This window comes from Rhinopithecus roxellana, chromosome 17, assembly GCF_007565055.1.
Source record: "Rhinopithecus roxellana isolate Shanxi Qingling chromosome 17, ASM756505v1, whole genome shotgun sequence".
Taxonomy (NCBI): domain Eukaryota; kingdom Metazoa; phylum Chordata; class Mammalia; order Primates; family Cercopithecidae; genus Rhinopithecus; species Rhinopithecus roxellana.
The window spans coordinates 62,574,803-62,602,017 of record NC_044565.1 but is presented as its reverse complement, the minus strand read 5'-3'; the positions used below and the strand labels follow the sequence as shown (position 1 = coordinate 62,602,017).

The following is a 27,215-nucleotide window of genomic DNA, read 5'->3' as shown; positions in this document are numbered from 1 at the left end:
GTTTCACCGTGTTAGCCAGGATGGTCTCGATCTCCTGACCTCGTGATCCGCCCATCTCGGCCTCCGAAAGTGCTGGGATTACAGGCTTGAGCCACCACGCCCGGCCACATACTTGCATTTTCAACCAACACCCCAAACTTAACTTGTACAAACCTAGGCTCATCAACTCCACATTCCCTTTTATAGTTCTGTGTTCCAGCTACAGTAAACTTTCTGAGTTCTGAGAAACAGCACAGACCTTGTTCTCTTTTACTTCCAGGGGCTTTGTACATTCTCTATACTCTATCTAAAGTATTCTTCCTTTACTTCTTATTCCTATTCTTCCCTCCTTTCAGATATATCTCCCCTGCAGAGTCTTCCTGGACACTCCTAATCATAAAGTACTCGCCACCCTATCTTAAAACCACTTGTTAACCTAGGTGTCTTTCTTTTAAATAGCAAATTCCTTACGTGAGCAGAGTGTGACCTTTTTAACCATTGTTTCTCCAGTGCTTAGCACAGTGGTCTCACAGTGAATAGATGCTCAATGAATCTTTGAAGAAATAAATTAATGAAAGTATGAATTCTAATTCTAGTTGCCACTGTTACGTGTCTGCAATGCTAGTTATGGTCGGTCTAGCAGGGAGACTTAACATAGTCTAGGCTGGCTGGGCACGGTGGCTCACACCTGTAATGCCAGCACTTTAGGAGGCCAAGGCAGGCGGATCACCTGAGGTCAGGAGTTTGAGACCAGTCTAGCCGACATGGTGAAACTCCGTCTGTACTAAAAATACAAAAATTAGCTGGGTGTGGTGGTGGGCGCCTGTAGTCCAGCTACTCAGGAGGCTGAGGCAGGAGAATTGCTTGAACCCAGGAGGCGGAGGTTGCAGCGAGCCAAGATCACACTACTACACTCCAGTCCAGGCAATAGAGCAAGCCTCTGTCTAAGAAAACAAAAACAAACATAGTCTAGGCAAAGATAGAACTGTAAAATTTTTCATCTAGAAGAACTAGATTATCTGATTGATGGAAGTTATCCAAGGTCCAGTGTAGTAGCAGAACTGGGACCAGAACTCTTAAGTATTCCTCTAATTCATTACCCACAGGCTAGTTCTTTCTACTAAAACTCGGTCATTTCACAGAGGATTTTGAGAGAAATGAAACCACTCTCTATGATACTATAATGGTGGGTACATATATACATTTGTCCAAACCCATAGAATGTACAATACCAAGAGTGAACCCAAATGTAACCTATGGACTCTGGGGTATGTTGATAAGATGGCTATACATGTGAGTGAGTGGAAAAGGGGTATGTAGCTTCATTTACATAATCTTTACCAAAAATAAACCCTATCTAGTGAAAGAAAAAACTGTAAAGTCTAAAGTTAGGAAATCTCAGTACCATCTACTCAGCTTTGTTTTGAACCTAAAACTTCTCTAAAAAATTAAGTCTTTTTTAAAATAATAAAATTAAAAGACCAACACTAAAAACAACAACAAAACAAACAACAAAAAAGTCACAAGGGAAACTGTTCATTCCAACATGGACAGGTAGAATGTGAGATGAGGCCAGAAAGAAATATCAAAAAGCTTGCTCTTGTACTTGGAGTCTCTTATTTATTGTTTACTGTTGACCCCACAAAGTAATATCCAGAATACGATAAGCATCTTGTCCCTCTCACATACATATTTTTCTTTTTCTGTTTTTTCTTTTCTTTTCTTTTCTTTTTTCCTCTTCTTTTGAGACAGGGTCTTGCTCTCTTGCCCACGAGTGGCATGATCATGGCTCACTGCAGTGTCCAACTCCTGGTCTCAAGTGATCCTGCCACCTCAGCCTCATGAGTAGCTAGAACTACAGGCATGTACCACTGTGCCTGGCTAACTATTCTATTTTTTTATAGAAACAGATCTCACTATGTTGCCCAGGCTGGTCTCAAACTCCTGGCCTTAGGCCATCCTCCCGCCTTTGCTTCCCAAAGCACTGGGATTACAGGCATGAGCCACCACACCAAGGCTATATTTTTTCTAAAAGAAATTAATTTCATCATAAATGAGGTTAAAAACACATTAATATAAGACATTTTTCTTTTTTTTTTTTTTTTTTTTTTTTTTTTTTTTTTTTTTTTTGAGACGGAGTCTCGCTCTGTCGCCCAGGCTGGAGTGCAGTGGCCGGATCTCAGCTCACTGCAAGCTCCGCCTCCTGGGTTCACGCCATTCTCCTGCCTCAGCCTCCTGAGTAGCTGGGACTACAGGCGCCCGCCAGGTCGCCCGGCTAGATTTTTGTATTTTTAGTAGAGACGGGGTTTCACCATGTTAGCCAGGATGGTCTTGATCTCCTGACCTCGTGATCCGCCCGTCTCGGCCTCCCAAAGTGCTGGGATTACAGGCTTGAGCCACCGCGCCCGGCCAAGACATTTTTCTTTTAAGGATCACAACCAAAATAGTTTAAAATGGAGGGTTAATGCAAAGACATTAGAAGTGAAGATGGTGGCAAAACAAAAACAAAAAACCCACTCTCTAGAGTCATTCAGGAAAAAAAAAAAAAAGCCGGGTGCCGTGGCTCACACCTGTAATCCCAGCACTTTGGGAGGCCAAAGCAGATGGATCATGAGGTCAGGAGTTCGAGACCAGCCTGGCCAGCATGGTGAAACCTCGTCTCTACTAAAAATACAAAAAATTAGCCAGGCATGGTGGCGCACGCCTGTAGTCCCAGGTCCCAGCTACTCGGGAGGCCAAGGCAGGAGAATCACTTGAACCTGGGAGGCAGAGGTTGCAGTGAGCCAAGATCACACCACTGCACTCCAGCCTGGGCTACAGAGTGAGACTCCATCTCAAAAAACAAGACAAAGAAAAAAAAAAAAAAATGGATGCTGGGCGCAGTGGCTCATGCTTGTAATCCCAGCACTTTGGGAGGCCAAGGCAAGTTGTCACCTGAGGTCAGGAGTTCGAGACCAGCCTAACCAACATGGAGAAACCCTGACTCTACTAAAAATACAAAATTAGCTGGCCATGGTGACACATGTCTGTAATCCTAGCTACTCAGGAGGCTGAGGCAGGAGAATTGCTTGAACCCAGGAGGCGGAGGTTGTAGTGAGTCAAGATTACACCGTTGCACTCCAGCCTGGGCAACAAGAATGAAACTCTGTCTCAAAAAGGAAAAAAAAGAATAGAAAAAGAAAAAAAATGGAGACCCATATATTCTAAATCAAAATTTCTTACCTTACATGTAGAGAAAGCAGCAAGGAGAAAATATGTAGCTTCATTTATATAATCTTTACCAAAAATAAACCCTATCTAGTGAAAGAAAAAACTGTAAAGTCTGAAGTTAGGTCAACTTTCACAGAAAATTTGAAATAGTTTTAAAATTGTAGCCGGGCGCGGTGGCTCGAGCCTGTAATCCCAGCACTTTGGGAGGCCGAGGGAACACGGTGAAACCCCGTCTCTACTAAAAATACAAAAAATTAGACGGGCATGGTGGCGGGCGCCTGTAGTCCCAGCTACTCGGAGGCTCAGGCGGAGCTTGCAGTGAGCCGAGATTGTGCAACTGCACTCCAGCCTGGGCGACACAGCGAGACTCCGTCTCAAAAAACAAAATAAAAAATAAAAATAAATAAAAATAAAATTGTAGCCTGTAAGTCCGGTCACGGTGGCTCACGCCTGTAATCCCAGCACTTTGGGAGGCCGAAGTGGGCGGATCACGAGGTCAGGAGATAAGTCCAGCTTGACCAATATGATGAAACCCCATCTCTACTAAAAATACAAAAAATATTTGGGCATGGTGGCATGTGCCTATAATCCCGGCTACTCAGGAGGCTGAGACAGGAGAATTACTTGAACCCAAATGCTTGAAGCAGAGGTTGTAGTGAGCAGAGATCACACCATTGCACTCCAGCCTGGGAACAAGAGCAAAACTCGGTCTCAAAAAAAAGTAGCCTGTAATAAAAAAAAGAGTAAATTAACTACGTCTCTGGCAAATATAATGATTTTTTTTATTTAACCAAATAAACCAAGTAAAAAGAGAAAAAAAAATCATTGTATTAAAAATAACAAAAAAATTACATTAATAGTGGCAGAACACAGTAGATACTACACAGTCATATATGCATGTATTTGCAAAGAGACATCAAGGACATAGAAACATGTTTATGATGTAATGTTGAGTGAAAGAAGCAGGTCACGGAATCTTACAGGATTTTATAAAGATGTAAAGGAATTATACTAAATTATGGGCAGTCATACTATGGCATCCTTTTTTTGCGCCTTCATAACTTTTTCTGCCTTAAAAGTATTTAACTGTGAGATGTGTTTTGTCAGGAAAAAAAAAAAAAAAAAAAACGAAAAAAAAAACAGAGTGCTAGCACTAAACATTTTTTTAAAAACATTTTACTCTTTTAAATTGTTATGGATATCTACTTTTGGCCAAAGGAATAACAGGGACCAGATTTATTTTCCCGTCTGAAACAAATAAAAAACAGACAAAGTACGTTCAGCAGTAGTTCTTGAGATTGTCCAGACTGTGCTGCAGGGAGGGAGAATCCAATAGGAGCCAGGCCATTTCCCTGAGCTGAGGAGGTAGAGCTGGCAGTCTGGGAAAGCCAAGGCACCTAGAGGTAGCAGGGCACAATACCAGAGAGGACAGCACTACCCAGAGAATTGTAGGATATGCAGAGGGTCCCATTCAGCTGAGAGCTGCTGCCCACTTGCAGGCACGCATGTATGTGTGTACAAATCAAGGCCAGAGAAAACCACCTGAAAAGCTAAGAGGGAACAATCTTCAAAGTTCACACGGGACCAGTTCCTCTTCCTACCAGCCAGAGTAAAAAACCTTGTAATTCAGGGGGTATCAAGTAGAATACTCAGAGATGGTTTGCCTCGGTAGTGGGGCAAATTCATAAGGCCTAAACTCTGCTCTTGTCTCATTAGGCACAAGACCTAAAGAATTAACCTGTTTCCATGTAACCTAACCACACCCCAGACAAAGGTCAAAAATATTTAAAAGAGTAGAAAAAAAATCCAACACCTAACAAAGTAAAATTCACTAGGTCTGGAATCTGATTTTTAAAACTACCAGGTATACAAAGAGATAGGAAAATACAACCTGTAATGAAGAGAAAAATCAAAAATTCAGAAATTACACAGATGATAGAATTAGTAGACAGAGACATTAAAGCAATTATAAATTATAAATTCTGTATGTTCAAGAAGCAAGAGGAAGCTTGAACATGTTAAGTAGAGCCATGGAAGATATAAATAAAACCCAAGTCAGACTTCCAGAGATGAAAACTACAGTGTCTGAGATTTAAAAAAAAAAAAAACTCTAGATGTGATAAACAGCAGGTTAGAAATTACAGAAGAAAAAATTAGGCTGGGCATGGTGGCTCAAGCCTGTAGTCCCAGCACTTTGGGAGGCCGAGACAGGTGGATCACAAGGTCAGGAGATCGAGACCATCCTGGCTAACATGGTGAAACCCCGTCTCTACTAAAAAAAATACAAAAAACTAGCCAGGCGAGGTGGCGGGCGCCTGTAGTCCCAGCTACTCCAGAGGCTGAGGCAGAAGAATGGCATAAACCTGGGAGGCGGAGCTTGCAGTGAGCTGAGATCCGGCCACTGCACTCCAGCCTGGGCGACAGAGCCAGACTCCGTCAAAAGAAAAGAAAAAATTAGTGAACTTAAAGATATAACAATGGAAACTATCCAAAATGAAATCAGAGAAAAAAGACTTAAAAAAAACAACTGGTAATTTACTCAAAATTGATCTTATAATTCAATGCAGAATTTCGGCATGCTTTTTGGAGACATTAACAAACATCCTAAAATGTGTATGGAAATGCAAAGGACCTAGAGTAGCCAAAACAATTTTTAAAAAGAACAAAGTTGGATATCTGCCTAATTTCAGAAATTGCCATAAAGTCACAACAATCAAGACAATGTGGTACTGGTACAACCTAGAGATCACTTGAACAGAGTAAAAAGTTCAGAAATAAACCCTTACTTTTGTGGTCAGTTGAGTTTTGACAGTTCGGTCAGATGGCTGCTAATAAGCATCATCCTAAATAAAAAGGAATAGCCTACTGATAAGTGCTCCAAAATGGCTGAACCTCAAAAACATCATGCTAAGTGAATGCAAGACAGACACAGAAGACCATGTATGGCTACATTTACATGAAATTCCCCCCAAAAAGCAAATCCTTTAGAGACAGAAAGCAGATCGGAGGTTACCTGGGACTAGGGGTGAGAGCAAGGATTGACTACAAACAGGTACAAGGGAATTTGGAGAATGATTAGATGTCTAAACTGGATTGTGGTAACTCTATAAATTTACTAATAATCATTGCATTATGCAGTTACAGTGTGTAAATTTCATGTTGTGTAGATTATGTCTGAATAAAACTTAAAAAGGGGAAGGAGGAGGGGAAGAGTGGCTAACAAAACTTTCTCATTTTTTATTTTCACACGTGACTTCTTCTTTTGCTTTCTTTTCTTTTCTTTTCTTTTCTTTTCTTTTTTTTTTTTTTTTTTTTTTTTTTTTTTTTTGACAGAGTCTTGCTCTATCACCCAGGCTGGTGTGCACTGGCACGATCTCGTCTCACTGCAACTTCTACCTCCCAGGTTCAAGCCATTTTCATGCCTCAGGCTCCCAAGTAGCTGAGATAACAGGCATTTTTGTATTTTTAGTAGTGACAGGGTTTCTCATGTTGGCCAGGCTGGTCTCAAATTCCTGACCTCAGGTGATCCACCCACCTCGGCCTCCCAAAGTGCTGGGATTACAGACATGAGCCACCGCACCTGGCCACACATGGCTTTTTCTTAGCTATTTTTTTCCTTTTCAAGTTTAATTTATGGCCGGGCGTGGTGGCTCACGCCTGTAATCCCAACACTTTGGGAGGCCGAGGCAGGTGGATCACCTGAGGTCAGGAGTTCGAGAGCAGCCTGGCCAACATGGTGAAACCCCATCTCCTCTGAAAATACAAAAATTAGCCAGGCGCGATGGCAGGCGCCTGTAATCCCAGCTACTATGGAGGCTGAGGCAGGAAAATTGCTTGAACCCAAGAGGCGGAGGTTGTAGTGAGCCAAGATCATGCCACTGCACTCCAGACTAGGTGACAGAGCAAGACTCCATCTCGGTGGGGGGGGAGTTTAATTTACTACACAAGTAATTCATCATGTATGTTCATACATATTTTTACACTTAAAAATTCATATAAGCAAACAGAACAGAAACAGATCATATACAATCCTGCTGCACAAATCAACATCTTAGTGAATGGAAAGCATTATTCCAGACTTACATTTATTTATCTATTGGTTTATGCTGAGATTTCTTGCCCTAGTTTAAGATACTAAATTTTTTCCATGCTCTGTTGAATACGATATTTGTAAATATGTTGCCTGACACAAAACAAGGCAAATAAGAAAGTTATTTGTAAATATATTGTGACAGATCCTTTCGGGTTTTTTCATTTATGGGGTTAATAAATTTATAGTATATCAACATAAATTAATTTGTGTCAATTTACAGGAATGGTTCCCCAAGGTGAGGCCAACTTTGCTCCATCTCTAAGCCCTGGGAGCTCCATGGTGCCGATGCCAATCCCTCCTCCTCAGAGCTCTCTGCTCCAGCAAACTCCGCCTGCCTCCGGGTATCAGTCACCAGACATGAAGGCCTGGCAGCAAGGAGCAATAGGAAACAAGTAAGGGGGCAGTTTTTATATATGAGCATCCTTGATACTGTGATAAATCCCTGATACTGATAAATGCTACAGTGATTGAACCTCAGGAACATTATGCAAAGTGAAAGAAGGCTGGACACAAAAGGCCACATATGGTTACATTTATGACATTTCCCCGTTTATATGTGGAGACAGAAAGCAGCACATAAGAACAGCCATATTTTCATGGGCTGATTGTTTTCACAGGCTAAGTAGAAGATTATTGGCTACTTCCATTTGCATAATGGAAAGAACTAAATTTTATATTATCAGCAAAGAAAAATGATTTTTAAATCTTAGAAGTATCAAGTAACTTCTAAGGCAAATTTGTGTGCCAACAGTACAGAAAAGAGATCTAGTGTCCCCAGCCTTTCCATCCTAACCTGAGCACACGTGCAGAATATGATGAGCTCACAGCAGTAACAGCTTCCCTGGACAGACGTAGAAATGGGTACTTTTTAAAAAGCTTTTCTTTATAAGAACACTTTAAAATCTTATAAATCTAAAACCAAGAATGGCAAATGTCAGCATTCAGTAGAGCTGAGTAGTGGGCACACAAGTTTCACTTTTCCCAGTGTATTTAAAGACTTTATAACAATAACAAAAGTTTTTAAGGCTTACCCCTTTTTGAAGCTCTAGATTTTTAGTGACCTTGACTTACCCATCTTGCTTAGAATTATCTCACTAAAGTCTGTTTTTTTTCCAAATCCTGGCTGCTGAACTTTTCACACATCACTTTGAGTTTTATAAGAATTTTAATTTGGTTGTGTCTTAGCTCTAATGACAGGGAAGCTGTCTGATCTGACAACATAATAAGTAAGGCAGTTAAAGTTGAAAACACGAGACTATATTCTTCTAAAGTTCATTGAAAGGTGAGAGAAAATCTTCATGTTAGAGAATTGTGTAAGTCTCAATGAAGACCATGTATAAATTAGGTAGAAATGGAACCGTATCTGTAATGTAAGAGGAATTTAGTCTCCTAATGTATTCCAATCCCAACTTCCTAAACTCACTCTGGATTTTGTGGCCCATCATTATAATCACTACCTTACAGGCACTCTGACTCCCTTGCCCAGCTCTCCCTCTGTTGCACTTATGCCTGGCAAAATTCTCCCTAATGAAATCCAACTAAACTTTTGCTTTGCACCTCCACCTAAGCATCGAAATATGGCTTGGGGAAAACAAAACAGTCATACTGACATGTCTCAATAACCTATTTCTCTGCTCCCCTTTACAGTTAAATTCCTTAAAAGATTATACTCTATCCACTTCCCCTACTCCTACTCCTTGTTGAACTAATCAGGCTTTCATTCCTATCATTCCACAAAAAAGTGTCCTTGTCAAGATAGTTAAATGTCCTCTTCAATGCCAAAAGCAATGCTCATCAGTAGTATTTGACATATTTGAGCATTATTCTTTCTTGAAGCTCTTCATTTGGTTTCTAGAACAACTCTCTCGAGAAAAATGACTCTCCTCCTATCACTTAGTCTCCTTGAGGATCTTTCTCATCTCCATGACCTCCATTTGAGGGCCCCAGAGTTGATTCTAGGACCTCTTCCCCATACCCACTCCCTCCTTTGGTTACATCACCCATCTTACTATTGTCAATGCCTATTTCTATATTTGACTCCCAAATTTAAACCTTCAGTGCAGATGGCTTTCCTGAACACCATACTGTATGTCCAGCTGCCCAACCATTATCTCCACTTACAAATCTAATAGGCATCTCAAACTTAACATGATGAAAACTAAAGTGATATTTTCACCAGACCTGCTCCTCTGGGTTACTTTTTGCCATTTCAGTAAATGACAACTCCATGTGCCACTTGTCCAGAAGAAAAGTCTTTCTCTTTCTCACATCCCACATCCAACACATCAGCAAATCATGTCAGCTTCTTAACACCTCTCTTTTCTTACCAATTCCACTTGTGCACCTTAGTGCAAGCCACAGTCATCTTTTCCCTGGGCCGTTCCAGTAGTTTCCTCTCCTGCTTCCACCCTTGTTGTACCATCATTTAATCTCCACATGGTAGCCAGAGCCATGCTTTTAAAACGTGAGGCAGAGTATGTCAGTCCTTTACACACAACTCATCCAGTAGCACCCCATCTTACTCAAAATACAGAATAGGGCCCGTAAAACCCCACATCGTCTTGTTCCTGGATACCTCTCTGATCCCATCTGTTATTCTCACCGCTCACTCTGCCACACTGGCTTCCTTTTATCCTTCTGCTCCTCAGATGTGCTAAGTACACTGCAAACTCAGGATGTTTGCATTTTTTAATCTCTCTGCTGGAATGTTCTTCCCTCAGTGGCCACATGGTTTGTCTCTCACACTTCAAGTCTTTCCTTAAATGTCACTTTATTAGAAACAGACGTTAAATGTCACCTTATTACACTTCCCTGGCCATCACTTATGAAATAATAGCATTTTCTACCCCTGGCTCCTCCTTTCCATTCTTTTTTTTTTTTCATAGTGATTAACACTTGACATACTGTGCGATAGTCTATTTATTTGTGATTTTTCTTCTCCATCAAGAATATGAGCATCATAAGAGCAAGAACTTTATTTTGTATTACTTCTGTGTCTCCATCCTCTGGGACAGGAGGCCCTTCATCTACATCTGTTGAACAAATGAGTGCAAATACTCCCTAAGTCAATGTCTTGGATTCAGATTCAAATATGGATGTAGGTTTTTGTTATATTTTAGTAGTTTTTGCAAACTTTGACTTTCCAGATCGTTTGGGAAAGAAAACAGTTACCATCAACTCTTGAAACACTCACACTTGTTAATTTGGTTCATGTGCAGAAGTTTATTAGTCAACATAAGCATTGTGTATTAGCGTATATCACCTGGAGACGATGACCACTCACTATCTCTGTCACACAGCACAAGATACCATGAGGAACACTGAAAACCCCTGCTGCCAAATAACGAAGAATCTAGTTGGTGAGGGGGCAGGTCAGAGAGAATTAAAACATGAAACAGTCAGAGAACCATTAAGTAGAATGATGTAATAGAGTTCAGAGGTAGTGTAATGTAATTCTTTTTCATTATCTCTCTGGTGGCAAGAGAAAGAAATGGTTAAACAAACCTGTGTGTCCTGAAACTGGGTAGTGCTTCTGTGTAAGGCTGGTTGATGGGAGAATCCCATTGCTTATTAGCATTTTAAAGGATAAGAAGTCCTGTTGTTTAACCTTTTGTTTCTCAGACTTATTAGACCAGGGACTCTCCTGCTTGTTAATACATGTAATATCTGTGGAACCCACTCTGGGTCAGAGTATTCATCCTTCTCTTTTTCCCATCATTTAGTGACTACCAAATACCTAGTGCTACCCTAAGAAAACTGTGATAGCTGCTACAAAGCAGGCAGGAAAGCAGAGTGAGGAAGAGGGCCTGTGAGTGTTGGACTTTAGGTGCCAGTGAACCCAGATGTCTTTCTAGGACCTGGGACAGTGGTTGCAGCTGCAGAAGAGCTTGGTCTTCTTCCCTTAAAGGAAGATGCCAAAATGGAACTATTGGCAGGAGCAATTTGAAAGAACTTAAACTAATATACAGTCCCAAATATTAATTTGAAAGGATATTAAGCCCTAAATTTTTTTCCATAAGTATGACATCATTGCAGTCCTTGAAGCTTCCACATGCATTAACTTACATAGCCTTGCTCCTCCACAGTGGTGACTTATGTATCAGTTGACAAATGAGTACTGTCTTAGGCAGAAATGTTCTCATTAGAAAATAGGCATAGAGGCTGGGTGCAGTGGCTGATGCCTGTAATCCCAGCACTTTGGGAGGCCGAGGCAGGTGGATCACCTGAGGTCAGGAGTTTGAGACCAGCCTGACCAACATGGCAAAACCCACCTCTACTAAAAAAAAAAAAAAACAAAAAAAACAAAATTAGCTGGGTGTGGTGGTGCATGCCTGTAATCCTAGCTACTCAGGAGGCTGAGGCAGGAGAATCACTTGAACCCGGGAGGCGGAGGTTACAGTGAGCTAAGATTGTACCATTGCACTCCAGCCTGGGCAACAAGAGTAAAACTCCGTCTCTGAAAACAAAAGGCAATAGACATAGATTAATAGGCTTTTTTCTCACCTTTAGTTGTAGGAACACTGCCCCACAAGCATACACACTATGCAGACATTAATGATCCACAGGTGTATTATTGACTATTTCCTAGGCATATAATTTTCTGTGGGCATCTGTGTTTTATAATTACATGGAGGAAAATTCTGTACTTTTCTTCAGACATGATAAATAGGCTGTTTCTTGGCCTGTCAATGCAGTATGATTATCTTAGTCTACTAGAAACTGTAAATGTCAGTATATCCTTCTTAACACTAAGAGCTGGCAAGGAATAGATAAACTATTGATGGGGAAAATTATTTTTAAAATCAAATTCTATAGAATTAACATTAAAATAGGTGGAATTTTACCAGCAGTTTATTGTTAACAATTAATATATAATCATAAAATTTTGGTGTTTATAGAACTTAGGAAAGACAGAATTAATATCATTATCCTTTAGATTTGTATATCTGTATCACTGAAAATTTTCAGGGTTCAAATACAAAGTGTCAAGTTGAATTTACGTGGAGTTTATTGCTTACTATTCTACCTCCTAATAGAGACTGATTTTACAGTTGAGATCTTTGGCATAACAACAGCCCAGAACTTGGCCGTGAAGAAGTCAATAAAACAGGCTCTCTGAAAAACATAAGTGCTTATGTATTTTGTTTCCTAGAAAAGACATGAAGCTATATTCAGGCCTGGTAAGACCTTGGAAGTCTTTAAAAGGATTGAATTTGCCACCTAAAAACATTTGGTTATATACATCTGATTTCCTCTTAATTTGTAGCATATTGAAAGTGACCACAGGCTAAAACATTGAGAAGTGACAACAAGCTAGGATATTGAATAAAGGCTCTCAAATTTTGGTGTGCCTGAGTAGTTAAAGATGGATCTTTCTATACCCACCCCTGGAAAATGTGATTCACCAGGGCTTGAGTAAAACCTGGGAGTCTCGATTGTCAATGAGTCCCAGAGTATTCTCTTGTAGATGATCTCTGCGCTACACTTCAAAAAATTTATGCCATTTCACTGGCACAGATACAATAAAACCAATTAATAGGAAACAATCTGAACTGCACCCATTTGACAGCACCAAATAATAACCCATGCCATACTTCATTTATTCATCAGGTATTTACTGAGTGCCTGCTATATGTCACATGTTAATAGACACAAGAAATAAGTGGAACAAGATACCATCATTCCCCTGAAGTACTAAGTCTAAGAGGCTATACAAGCAAATACAATATAAGGATGCTGTCTTTGAATCATTCATTCCTGTGTTAATTCATTCAGTGAACATTTGTTGAAGATCCATATATATATATATGCCACACACTTTGCTCAAATAGGACATTCTTTGTTTAGATAGGTAAATGTCAGTTACCTAGAAGATTTACTTACATGGAAAACTTCCTTTCTTAATTATTTACATGATTGTAGCCTATCATCTCTAATATTGTGCCAGATAATTGTTACTTAAAATGAGTTCTTTTCAGTTATTTAATCCCTTTTGTAGACTTCAGAATGTATCTGAATTATATTAATTTTTATATATTTTAAGAAGATACAGTCATACTTGCAATTTAAGGATGTAACGTATTTTATTTGGAAACAGGATCTAGTCACATTATCCCTTGTTCATGATCAGTGGATGTAATCTGGATTGTTTTTGAGTTTACAGTGTGTTCAGTCAAGCTGTCCAGAACCAGCCCACACCTGCACAGCCAGGAGTATACAACAACATGAGCATCACCGTTTCCATGGCAGGTGGAAATACGAATGTTCAGAACATGAACCCAATGATGGCCCAGATGCAGATGAGCTCTTTGCAGATGCCAGGAATGAACACTGTGTGCCCTGAGCAGGTAAGTGGCACAGCTGGCACACTTGCCACACTACATCACAGTTCATTATTCTGAGGAAAATCAGGTATGTTGACAGTTACTCATCAGAAACAGCCACACTTCTTTATTTATTCTTTCCCACTAACTTTTAATAATTACTGGCTCTTAAGATATACAATGAAAATTTTTGACAGACTTTTTTTTTTTTTTGAGATGAGGTCTCACTTTGTCACCCAAGCTGGAGTACAGTGGTTCAATTACAGCTCACTGCAGTCTTGACTGCCCAGACTCAAGGAATCCTCCTACCTCAGACTCCTAAGTAGCTGGGACTGCAAGCACATGCCACCCTGCCCAATTAACTTTTTTACTATTTGCAGAAACAAGGTCTCACTATGTTGCCCAGGCTGGTCTTGAACTCCTGGGCTCAAGTGATCCTCCTATCCCAACCTCCCAAAGTGCTGGGATTACAGATGTGAGCCACTACTCCTGGGCCTTGACAGACTTTATAAATAAGATTTTAGTTTCATGAGATTTTTAGTTTTTCAGATTTATTAACCAGTACATGGCTGGACGTAGTGGCTCACGCCTATAATCCCAGCACTTTGGGAGGCCAACGCAGATGGATCACAAGGTCAGGAGTTCGAGACCAGCCTGGCCAACATGGTGAACCCCATCTCTACTAAAAAAAAAATACAAAAATTAGCTGTGCATGGTGGCATGCACCTGTAATCCCAGCTACTCAGGAGGCTGAGGCATGAGAATTGCTTGAAGCCGGGAGGCAGAGATTGCAGTGGGCTGAGATTGCGCCACTGCACTCCAGCCTGGGCAACAGAGCAAGACTCTGTCTCAAACAAAAACAAAAAACAAAAAAACAGTACATGTAATATATTGTCTTGGAATACTCCTTTATATTTTGAACACATTTTCTTCATTTCTACCTTTTTTAATTCAGTAAGCATTTATTCAGTACTTACTGTGTACAAAGATAGCCTTGTGGGACATGCATATGTACAAGTTGGAGAAGACACAGCATGAACAAAGGATCATTTTCATAGGACAAAACAAGTGTGTTAAGAGATGGGCCATACGTGTTTCTGTCAGATGAGGAGTGTATGCACAGTTGACTACTGAAAGTTTAAAAGAAAAAAGGCCTGGTCAAAAAAGCCATTATGAAAAAGTTGCCTAAACAGAATAGAAAAAAAACATTCAAGATTGGTTATCACAGCATGACCTAGACAGGATAGGGGTTGAAAGCCTAATTAATGTTAAGGGTATATTTATGTTATATTTAGAGAAGTAATGTGGTAAGCTTTTTGGATATGTTGCATGCCATCTAAGTGTGTGGAATTTATCCTGGAGCCTCTTACAGAATGACTAAATTCAAGAATGACTAAATTCAAAACAATATTTAAGATTATTGGAATAACTCCCTATAGTTGCTATTCTCGTTATTCGTGTCGGTAACCACATAGTACGCCATAGTAAGTAGGCTATTACCATGCAGCCATCATTTATAGCAAATCATAAAAATATATAAATACTGATTACCCTTTTTGTCTTCAAGTGATATAATATACACCTCTATACATGAGGTGATGTAATTTATGTATATATAGAGGTATAATATAATGTATAGAGGGGTATATAATGTATAGCACCTCATTACAGTTTATTTCTATTTTGTCCCTCCTGTGCTACTGTCATCATACATATTATATCTATATATGTTCTATTCCCTGCAATTTATTATTTTTTCTTTAGTCAATTATAAATTATAAATTTATAAATTCTACTTATAAATTTATAAATTAATTATAAACTACAATTGACTAAAGAAAATTTAAATAAAACCTTTTTTTTTTATATTTACCCACATAGTCACCACTTTCAATTTTCTGCGTTCCTTTTTGTAGTTCTGAATTTCCATTTGGTATTATTTTCCTTCTGCCTGTGAGTCTTGCTTTAACTTTTTTTTTTTTTTTTGAGATGGAGTCTCGCTCTTTAGCCCAGGCTGGAGTGCAGGGGTGTGATCTCAGCTCAGTGCAACCTCCACCTCCCAGGTTCAACCGATTCTCCTGCCTCAGTCTCCCAAGTAACTGGGACTACAGGTGCCCACCACCACGCCTGGCTAATTTTTTTGTGTGTATTTTTAGTAGAGATGGGGTTTCACTGTGTTAGCCAGGATGGTCTCAATCTCCTGACATCATGTTCTGCCTGCCTCGGCCTCCCAAAGTGCTAGGATTACAGGTGTGAGCCACCGCGCCTGGCCTTGCTTTAGCATTTTTATAGTGCAGGCCTGGAGCTAATGAGCTTTTCTATGTCTGAAAAGTCTTTCACCTTCATCTTTGAATGTTCTTTCCCCTAAACTCTAGCTTGGCAGTTTCAGCTTTCAGTATTTTAAAGATGTTGCTCCACTACAGTATTGCTGAGGAGACAATCTGCTATCATTTTATCTTTGTTCTTCCATTTATGATTGATGTTTTTCCCTCTCTAGCTGATTTTAAGATTTTTCTCTCCCCCCCTGGGAGAGAGAAAAGTAATTTGATTATGATATGCTTTGGTGTATTTTGTTCATATTTCTTATTCTTGGGGTTCATTGAGCCTCTTGATTCATGAACATATAATTTTCATTAAATTTTGGAAAAAAATTTTTCTTGTCATTTTTTGGTTTTTTTGTGTTTTTTTTGAGACAGAGTCTCACTCCATCGCCCAGGTTGGAGTGCAGTGGCGCAGTCTCCACTCACTACAACCTCCACCTCCTGGGTTCAAGCAGTTCTCCTGCCTTACCATTCTGAGTAGCTGGGACTACAGGGGTGCGCCACCACACCCAGCTAATTTTTATATTTTTAGTAGAGATGGGACTTTGCCATGTTGGCCAGACTGGTCTCAAACCCCTGACCCCAGATGATCCACCCACCTCAGCCTCCCAAAGTGCTGGGATTATAGGCGTGAGCCACCACACCCAGCCAAATTTTGAAAAATATTGATCATTATTTCTTCAAATAATTTTTGTCACCATCCTCACTCCTCTCCTTCAGAGACTTCAATTGCGTGTATAATAGGACACTTGAAATTGTCTCACATTCACTGATTCTCTAGGATTGGGGGGCTTTGGGGCAGTGGGATGAGGTTCAGTTATTTTTTCTTTGATTTTAGAACATTTATATTACTGTAGCTTCAGGTCCACTAATTTTTTCTTTTGCAATATCTAATCTGTTTATCCAGTGTATTTTTCATCTCAGACACAGCAGTTTTCATATTTAGCAGTCATATTTGGATCCTTTTTATATCTTCCATATCTCCAACATATTTTTCATATCTGTACAGTCTTTCCTCTTGTTTCTTAAACAAATGGAATATGGTTGTTACAATAAATGTCCTGATATTTCTCACCTATCAGTTCTATTATCAGCATCATTTTTTAATTGATTTCAGTTGACTTTCCTTTTCATTATGCATCATATTTTTCTGCCTCTTTGCATGCCTGGTAATTTTTTATTGGATGCCAGACATGAATTTTACCTTGTTTATATTCCTACAAATACTCTTGAGCTTTGTTCTAGGAAATGGTTAGATTACTTGGAAAGTTTGATCCTTGCTTTTTTGTTTACTGTGACCAAAGCAGTATTTTTTCTAGGACTAATTTTAACCTTACCACCAAGGTAAAACTATTCTAATATGCTACATGATACTACATGAATTATCATGTTTTACACTCTGGGGGGTGAAATCAGGGCCTATTCCCAGCCCTGTGGGGACTTTGGGAATTGTTCCGTGTCATCTATTCAGGTGATTCTTTCCCCTGCCTCTATAAGCTGATTAGTACTGAGCTACAGACTTGAGAGCCACTGCAGATCTATTCCAGAACCCTCTCTGATATTCTGCTCCGAGGATTCTAGCTGCGTCCCCTTAACTCAGGGAGCCTGCCAGGCGCTGCCTGGGTTCCCTTTCTCCATGGTACAGCCGGAAGTACGCTCCCGGCAATAGGCTGGGCAGTTGCCACAGTAGGGACTGCTGATCCTTCATTGCCTTTGTCTAATGTCTTAAGTGCCTTTGTTTCACATATTTTGTCTGTTTTTTTAGCTGATTGAGGCAGGAGGATAAGTCTGATCCCTGTTACTAAATCTTGACCAAAGTGTGAGTCTATCACTAATTAACATATATATGTGTGAATTAACTTTTTATTAAAGTATCATATATAAGAATATAGAGAAAAGTGTACAACTCAGTGGATTTTCACAAAGTGAACACACCTGAGTACCACTCAGATCAAGAAACAGAATGTCATCAGTACTCCAGAGGTTCTCCTTGTGTCCCTTACACACCCTCCACCCCGACATGGGGAACTACTATCCTGACTTGTAACAACACAGTTAATTGCTAAGCTTTTCATTTTTGCTGTGCTGCTGTTACTTTTCTGTCAGTGAGATTGTTTTTCATTGAAGAATTTGGTTTTCAGCTTAAACAACTAGCTTGTAATTTGATCTTGTATTTATCTTTAATAGATAAATGATCCCACACTGAGACACACAGGCCTCTACTGCAACCAGCTTTCATCCACTGACCTTCTCAAAACAGAAGCAGATGGAACCCAGGTCAGTAAGGAAATTCTAAGCCCAGAGCTGTCAAATGTACTCTAGATACACAGAGGATTGTGTAGCATCATTAAGAGCCTGACCTTGGGAGTCAGACCTGGATGTGAGTCCTGGCTCTGCTCTTCTTAGCTGTGTCGTCCCGGGCATGTTATGGAGCTTTACTGAGGTGCTGTGTAACCACAGAACTAACATGACACCTGCTTACAGGATTGTTGAGAGGATTCAATGAGATCAGTTCAGATGGTTTAACTCAGTGCTTAGGATAAAGGATAAAGTGATCACAAATTATGGCCACTAATTGTTATTTTGTAAATAAGCACAGTGCTAAAAACTCATCTGTAATCAGAGTACCTCAGAAGATCTCAGTAAATTCAGACAAAACAGAGTGCCTGCTGTATACTTCACCTCCTAAGAACTATGTTTCAAAACTGCATAAACAGCAAGGGTGGCCACTTTCCTATATTAACCTAATTTAGAAATTTTGGAGGAAGGGCTTAATTCACTTTTGTAACTTTGGTTGAACTGTAGTCTCTCTTTTTTTTTTTTTTTTTTTTTTTTTGAGACGGAGTTTTGCTCTTTTGCCCAGGCTGGAGTGAAGTAGCATGATGTTGGCTCACTGCAACCTCCGCCCACTGGGTTCAATCGATTCTCCTGCCTCAGCCTCCCAAGTAGCTGGGATTATAGGCACCCGCCACCATGCCCGGCTAATTTTTTGTATTTTCAGTAGAGACGGGTTTTCACCATTTTGACCAGGCTGGTCTCGAACTCCTGACCTAAGGTGATCCACCACACCAGGCCGAACTTTAGTGTCTTAATAAACATTTTTAACACAGGGATTATGCCACAGATGGCAATAGGAAAACACATAATATATGTTCCATCAGCATTAGGTGAACTGTGGGGAGAAGTGAGGAAAGGAAACTTCATTTGTGAAATGCTTGTGGTTTGCCAGGCACTGTGCTATGCACTGTATGCATTATCTCATTTAAGCCTCACTGTAACCCTAAGAACGAGGTAGTATTCCTTTTCTTCACAGATGAAGAAACTGAACATGAAGAGGTTTAACTACATGTACCATTCACAGTGCTAGAAAGAGGAAGAGCTGAGGTTCAAACCCAGGTCTTTCTACCACCAGAGTCCACACTGTTTCTGCCATACCAGTTAGGGACTGCTGAAAGATAAAACACATCAACATAGGCACATAAACTGTCACTTAATCAAAGAAGGCAAATTATTAAATTTGTTACAAGTAATGAAGCATAAGCATTCAAAGAAAGGAGAAATTGCTGAGATGGTCAGAAGAGCATTTTTGCAAGAGATAGAGCTGAACTGAGCCTTGAAGGACAGTTACCAAGGCAAAGAGAAGGAAAAGGGTATGGTACTTGTTGGAGACTGGTGCAGAGGTAGATTGAGAAGTAGAAGGAACTGGAAGTAGAGGCCACAGAAACAGGGAAATAGTAATATCTTAGCACAGTCCTGGGAAACCAAATCAACTGAAGGTAAAGGCTATTCACAGGAATTAAAATTGGTAAAGTGGCTTGGGGCAAATTTCCAGAGGCCTTGAATGCTAAACTAAGGGATTTGGATTCAACCCTATGGACAGAAGAGTCATCCCTGAAAGGGAACATTGATAGAAGTCCTAGCGTAGACTTCATCTTGGGAAGAAGGTGAAGGAAGATGTGTTGGCCAGTTGAGAAGGACAAAGATTAGAAGACTGGGTTCACAGTCTAAGCATTAGGAAATAGGACCTGAGTCCTCTCAAGGTAAAGAGAAGGCATTTTGGCCGGGTGCGGTGGCTCACACCTGTAATCCCAGCACTTTGGAAGGCTGAGGCAGGCAAATCATTTGAGGTCAGGAGTTTGAGACCAGCCTGGCCAACATGGAGAAACCCTGTCTAAAAACACAAAAATTAGCCAGGCTTGGTGTTGGGCACCTGCAGTCCCAGCTATTCGGGAAGTTGAGGCAGGAGAATCGCTTGAACCCAGCAGGCAGAGGTTACAGTGAGCCAAGATCACACCACTGCACTCCAGCCTGGGTGACAGAGGGAGACTTCGACTCAAAAAAAAAAAAAGAAAAGAAAAAGAGAAGAGAGAAGGCATTTTAAGATCTGGGAGCGGCCAGGCGCGGTGGTTCAAGCCTGTAATCCCAGCACTTTGGGAGGCCGAGATGGGCGGATCACGAGGTCAGGAGATCGAGACCATCCTGGCTAACACGGTGAAACCCCGTCTCTACTAAAAATACAAAAAACTAGCCGGGCGAGGTGGCGGGCGCCTGTAGTCCCAGCTACTCGGGAGGCTGAAGCAGGAGAATGGTGTAAACCCGGGAGGCGGAGCTTGCAGTGAGCTGAGATCCAGCCACTGCACTCCAGCCTGGGAGACAGAGCCAGACTCTGTCTCAAAAAAAAAAAAAGATCTGGGAGCTGGGTGCGGTGGCTCACGCCTGTAATCCTAGCACACTTTGGGAGGCCGAGGCAGGCAGATCACGAGGTCAGGAGATCGAGACCACCCTGGTTAACACGGTGAAGCCCCGTCTCTACTAAAAATACAAAAAAAAATTAGCCAGGTGTGGTGGCTGGTGCCTGTAGTCCCAGCTACTTGGAGGCTGAGGCAGGAGAATGGCGTGAACCCAGGAGGTGGAGCTAGAAGTGAGCCTAGATTGTGCCACTGCACTCCAGCCTGGGCGACAGAGCGAGGCTCCGTCTTACAAAAAAAAAGATCGAGGAATGAAGAGTCTTCATTCACCAGGTATTTTTGAAAGCCTCAAACCCACAGAGACATTACTGGGCAGCTTGACAAATTAGTTACACCCAAATGACCATGTTTTAAAGTTCCAGAGCCCTGCCCTGAAACAGTATTTGAACTGAAGTAAAAATTATATCAGAAAATCTTCAGAGGTTAGGACTCAGCTTTCACATCAGTCTTCTCACCTGGAAGAACTGAAGTTTCTTTTGTGTCACACTTTGCCTATCTGAGAAGTCGTGACAATATTAAGAAGTCCTTTGTGGACTGGTCTAAGACACCCCCTTTTAAGCAGTAGTTTAAAGTGGCTGAAATGGGTTTTAGAGTTTGTTTCGTCTTTTCAGTTTTCTCTAATTTCAATAATACACTTTTTTTGGGGGGGGGATGGAGTCTCACTTTGTCGTTGCCCAGGCTGGAATGCAGTGCCGCGATCTCAGCTCACTGCAACCTCCGCCTCCCAGGTTCAAGTGATTCTCCAGCCTCAGCCTCCCAAGTAGCTAGAATTACAGGCGTCTGCCACCACACCCAGCTAATTTTTGTATATTTTTAGTAGAGACGGGGTTTCACCATGTTGGTCAGGCTGGTCTTGAACACCTGACCTCAGGTGATCCGCCCGCCTCGGCCTCCCAGAGTGCTGGGATTACAGGCGTGAGCCACCGTGCCCGGCCAATACACCTTTTTTTTTTTTTTTTTTTTTTTTTTTTTTTTGAGACGGAGTCTCGCCCTGTTGCCCGGGCTGGAGTGCAGTGGCCAGATCTCAGCTCACTGCAAGCTCCACCTCCCGGGTTTACACCATTCTCCTGCCTCAGCCTCCCGAATAGCTGGGACTACAGGTGCCTGCCACCTCGCCCGGCTAGTTTTTTGTATTTTTTTTTAGTAGAGACGGGGTTTCACCGTGTTAGCCAGGATGGTCTCGATCTCCTGACCTCGTGATCCGCCTGTCTCAGCCTCCCAAAGTGCTAGGATTACAGGCTTGAGCCACTGCGCCTGGCCTACACTTTTTTAATTTATTTGAGACAAGGTCTTGCTCTGTTGCCCAGGCTAGAGTGCAGTGGCACCTTCACAGCTCACTGCAGCCCCAATCTCCCAGGCTCAAGTGATCCCCCACCTCAGCCTCCTCAGCAGCTGGGACTACAGGCACACACTACCACGCCCAGCTAATTTTTTTTTATTTTTTGTAGAGGTGGTTCTCACTATGTTGCCCAGGCTGGTCTCAAACTGCTGGCCTCAAGTGATCCTCCTGCCTCAGCCTCCCAAAGTGCTAGAATTAGAGACATGAGCCTCCATGCCCACCCTAGACTATCTTTTTAAAAGTTGTATTTTTAAAGAAGCAGAACTTTCTAGTTTGTTTCATCATGCCTTTATCAAGAACTTTTTAAGAATTTGGGTACAAAAACACCTTATGCTCTGCCCCAGTGTTTCATATGTAGAAACATAAACATGAAATTTTATCTGTTGACTTTTTTTAAAATCAGTGCCTAAAAAAGAACTATAGTTTGTGGTCATGTGAAGTTTCAGTGGTAGAATTTTCTTTCTGTTGTGGCCAATCATGAAATCTCTACTTGCTCCAGTGTTTGTGTATTTACCAGAAAGCAGCTGGGGAATGAATTAGACAGAAATATAAAGACAGATGTACAGAAAGGGAGAAGAAAAAGATGAGGAGAAGAGGACTAGGGGAGTAATGGGACTAGCTGTACTTCAGAACTGGGATAGAATGGGGAGGAGGTAAGGCAGGAGGGAACAAGAAGAGAACCCAAAGAACAGAGGAGTGGGAAGAGGGATGGCAGGAGGAGGTAAGACAGGAGAGAACAGGAAGAGAACCCAGAGAACAGAGGAGCGGGAAGAGGGCTGGCAGGGGGATCGTTGACCTAGGAAGAGAGGAAGGCCTGGTGAAGCCCTAGAAGGAAAGAGTCAGAATGAGACGTTACAGACCACAAAGGCAGGGCGAGGGCACAGAGGCAGCTGGAGAGCAGACTGGGTGCGCTGGTGTGTTATAGACACAGGAGAAAGCCCAGAGGAGGCAGTAACAAATGGGAGCATATAGGGACTAGAAGCCACATTTGGGAAACTAGGGAAAGGGGAAGAGAAGGAGAGAAAAGCAGTGCAAATCTAACTAGAGATTTGATTCCTTAGGCACTAGGAAAGCTCAGCTTGGGGGCTGTCTGCCTTATCTGAGAGGGAGGAAAGTGGAGCTGTAAATGGATTAAGAGGATAGGAGACCAGGGGACAGACTGATGTCCAAATTTGATGCATACAACATTTGACATTTGGCTAATGAAGGTTGATGGAAAACAGCTTTTATTCAATTAGGATAGAAAAGTTTTCAAAAAAGCTGAGTGTAATTGGCATGAATTAGTGATAAATGACCAAAAAAAATACACCACTAATCTAAACTACTTTATGACCTATCAAAAAGGAGACACAAGTTTATCAAAAAGTTTGAGACACTTAGATGCCTTAGAAGGCATCTCCGTTCCTGGTCTGGAACATTCACAAGTGTGGTATTAGCCTTAATCAGTTCTACGAACAACTTTTTAATAAGGCTGGTTGGTAAAGACTAACTTCTGGCTTTGTTTTCCCAATAGAATATGCTAGAACTGTGCAACTTTAGACATTTTAAAGGAATAAGTGTATTGTTACTGAAAGTAGTGAGGGGAAAATTCACACTGTTCTCAAGGCTAGTAGACGTACTGTTATTTTTAGCTCATGTGTTTAAATGGATTGTCTGTCGGGAAAAAAGTCAAATATAAAATTGTTCTAATGATAATTTGCTGTTATTCTAAAGCCAATATGTGAAAGAGCTGTGTAATAGTATATTTAAATACTAAAAAATCTTTGGACATTAACCTTAGATGCTGATGTCCTATTGAGTTGTGGTTTTGTTTTGCTAATACTGGTTGAAAGCCCTTAATTTTTCAGTGACGTCATAAAGATTTTTTATCCTACTGAAATCATCCATAGAATGGTTTTAAACCAGTTTTCTAAATATCACATATTTTTTAAAACCTATCACTGGATACCCAGACTCTGAAACTGGGCTTCTCCCAATCTTGGCAACATTAGCAATGATACTCACTTTCAGTATTGATGGCAACCCTATAGGAGGCGTGACCATTCCAATTTTGATTTTATTTTTAAAGTGTGAACTTTCCAGAACCCTGAGCAAAATGAGTGCAGCGATTTTCTTTTTGTAGGACAAGAAGACAGAAGAGTTCTTCTCTGTGGTGACTACAGACTAGAGGAATGCTCTAGTGAGTTTCCACTTCAAGTAGTACCCACTCATAAGCCGGGGGGGCAGACCCTTCTGTCTAAACACATCTTTTATTTGTGTTCCAGCAGGTGCAACAGGTTCAGGTGTTTGCTGACGTCCAGTGTACAGTGAATCTGGTAGGCGGGGACCCTTACCTGAACCAGCCTGGTCCACTGGGAACTCAAAAGCCCACGTCAGGACCACAGACCCCCCAGGCCCAGCAGAAGAGCCTCCTTCAGCAGCTACTGACTGAATAACCACTTTTAAAGGAATGTGAAATTTAAATAATAGACATACAGAGATATACAAAGATATTATATATTTTTCTGAGATTTTTGATATCTCAATCTGCAGCCATTCTTCAGGTCGTAGCATTTGGAGCAAAAAAAAAAAAAAAAAAAAAAAAAAAAAAAAAAAAAAAAAGGAGTTTGCTTTTGTCGGGAGATTGAAAGATGTTTTCGTTTCTTTCTTCGTAAAGGCCTTGGATATTGAAAAAATACCAAGGCAGAACAGTTGGACAATCTATTTCTTGAGCCAAATTTAATTATTCTTATTTTTGTAATCAGTCATTGGCTTCTTATCTGGAGGAAGGCTTTTGGAGGAGAACCAAAACGACAAGTTCCAAGAAGATGAAGCTCCGCCTCCGCCGCTCAGTCCCAGCCCTGCCCAGGAAGAAGGGCCTGTGGGGCTTTGCCTGTGCCCGTCCACGTCCACCAAAGGCTGTCACGTGTCTCGAAATCAGCAGCCCTCCCCATCCCAATCCCAGGCAGCTTGTGTGTACAATCAGCTTCTCTAGCAACTCTGTATCTGTTGGCTTCAAGAGAATATTTTGCCTCCACATATGTACCCCTTCTCCTTTTTTTAAAGATGGATTTAAACCAAGATGCCTCCAGGAAAGAGGGCAAAATGAGTATATTCACAGAGGAATCCAAAAAATACAGTTTGGGGGAAAATGCAATAATTTTTGATGAGATGGGTGAAGGACAAGAAGTGAGTTCTGTCAATTATTGTAGATACAATATTCTGATTAAATCTGGAAAAATAAAAGGCAGCCTGTTTTTTCTGCTTTTATTGTATTAACAGCTGAGGTAGGCTAAAGTTATTTAAAATAAAATTAAATTTATGATCCAAGTAGCTTATTTTTCCCTTTAAATCTCATTGTAAATATATTTGATTTCTTGTAGAAATTGATTTCTTTCTGTTTAATTTTATGCTTTTATTATACTCTTGATTTTTCTAAATTTGTGTGTGAAATATAACATTGATTGAATTGCAGTTACATTTGGTTAGTAATATTTCATTATTTTAATAACTGATGCCATGTATGGATTTACTTTGGAGTTCAAATCAAAATGTCACTGCCAGAAAGAGCTGTTCCAGCTGATCTAGAGCATACTGCCCTAGAGTGTCCCTGGGATCATCTGAACAGAAGTGCACAGGCTACTTGTACAGAGAAAAAATTAATACTCAAAGGAAATCTTCATTTTTTAGATTGACTTTGGGAATTTGAATTTTCATCAGTGCAAATATAAATTTCTCTATCCTGCTCTGAGGCTAATTGGTACCATATTTTCCCTTTGTGTCTTGTCACTCCGCCACATCCCATCTCATCCTGGCCTCTGAGTGAAGAACCCAGTGAACTGACTTTCTAGTTCTAGAAGTTCCGCTGCAAAGCCAGGAAAGCTTGAGAAAGGTATTGTGGAAGAAGCAAAGGTAGACCCCCATCACTGACCTTTGTCTGCATCCCTGGGCCTGTGAATGATGACAGCACCTGACATTCTGCACCAGCTACCTCTGCCTGCATGGCAGAGAAAAGGCCATAAGAACAGTGGAAGAGGAGCATGGACTCAGACTTCAAGGAAGAAGCCATTTCCCCAGGTCCTTCCTTCTGCATCTCACCACCCCTAGTTACAAATAACTCCACTGAACAGCATCTATTCAGAAACTATACCGAATAAAAAGATTGGTGGAAGGGCTCATGTGGTTAGCAACTATTAAACAGAAATAGGACACTCAGTTACAAACATTATCTCCTTTAGTTTTTCAGAAAATGCATCCCTGATTTCATTCATTTCCAGCCTGAAAGCCAGCCATATTACTCTAGTCCCTACCAAACTGCTCTAGGAGGTCATTTCCATTTTGTTGGTGATATTTAGACGCGCAGACTGCAGGAAGGTTCACCTTTAACTTCAGCATTCCAGATGAAGTTTCCTGACTCAGTGCTTTTGCATAAGGAACTAGAAAAAAAAAAGTGGTAAGGAAAATTGGAGATGCTAACATCCTCCCCCATCCCAACTGCACCTTAAAATATGCATGTCACCTTCAAGGTTTTATAATTGCACTGTTTGTTTTATGTATGTACAGATTAAAATTATTGCTACATTTGAGGAAAATAAAATTGCTTGCTTCTATGTAATTCCTGTCATTCCACAGGAAATTCACTTTTCCAGCTACTGAATAGAATTTGTTTAACAGCCTCATGGGTTGCCTCTTCATTTACAGGGAAGCAATGAAACGTATATTCTGCAGAAATTGCCAAAGCCCAAATTAACTAACGAGTATTATAAAAGGTTAATAAAGCATCCCTGAAGCCAGAGATCCTCAAAGTCATCCTGATTTGAGCTAGACCATTGAAATTTGAGAAGGTCAAACTGAAGTCATGATAGCAGGCCTTGAGGGGTTCTAACTGTGACATTGTCTGATGATTAAAGACTTCTAGGCCTGCTGTTTTTTGACTCAGAAGATTTGGTCCAGGCAACACTTCATGGCCATAGATGCCATGTCTCTATCAATTACTGTTTTTTTTTTTAAATATATCAACATTTATCAATAATCGATGTTGTCTTACTTGAGGAGTCTCCTTCAATGTGACAATGCATTTTATAGGAATTAGGGCCTGTTGTTTGTTTTTAAAGCATCCTAAATCCATCAGCTTGGCTAAGTAGGACTAGGGTGTAAGAGTTACAGAGGAAAGAGACACGAAATGCAGCGCAACAGTTAAAGACAGATTTATTTTAGAGAAAA

The 27,215-nt window shown here is 40.8% G+C and overlaps 1 protein-coding gene across 5 annotated transcripts in view; it reads left to right on the top strand.

The window, feature by feature from the left end:
• Positions 1-26,671, top strand: part of NCOA1 (nuclear receptor coactivator 1) — a 159,229-nt gene extending 132,558 nt beyond the window's left edge. The window contains exons 16-20 of one of the 5 annotated variants that reach the window (XM_030920916.1): positions 7,503-7,674; positions 13,446-13,629; positions 18,114-18,203; positions 24,136-24,192; positions 24,278-26,671. In XM_030920916.1, the coding sequence (XP_030776776.1) occupies positions 7,503-7,674; positions 13,446-13,629; positions 18,114-18,203; positions 24,136-24,180 (491 nt within the window). In that variant the 3' untranslated portion in view covers positions 24,181-24,192; positions 24,278-26,671. The remainder of the gene's footprint in view (positions 1-7,502; positions 7,675-13,445; positions 13,630-18,113; positions 18,204-24,135; positions 24,193-24,277) is intronic. The other 4 variants (XM_030920917.1, XM_030920914.1, XM_030920915.1 and 1 more) reach the window with 4 other exon arrangements.
• Positions 26,672-27,215: the final 544 nt, after the last annotated feature.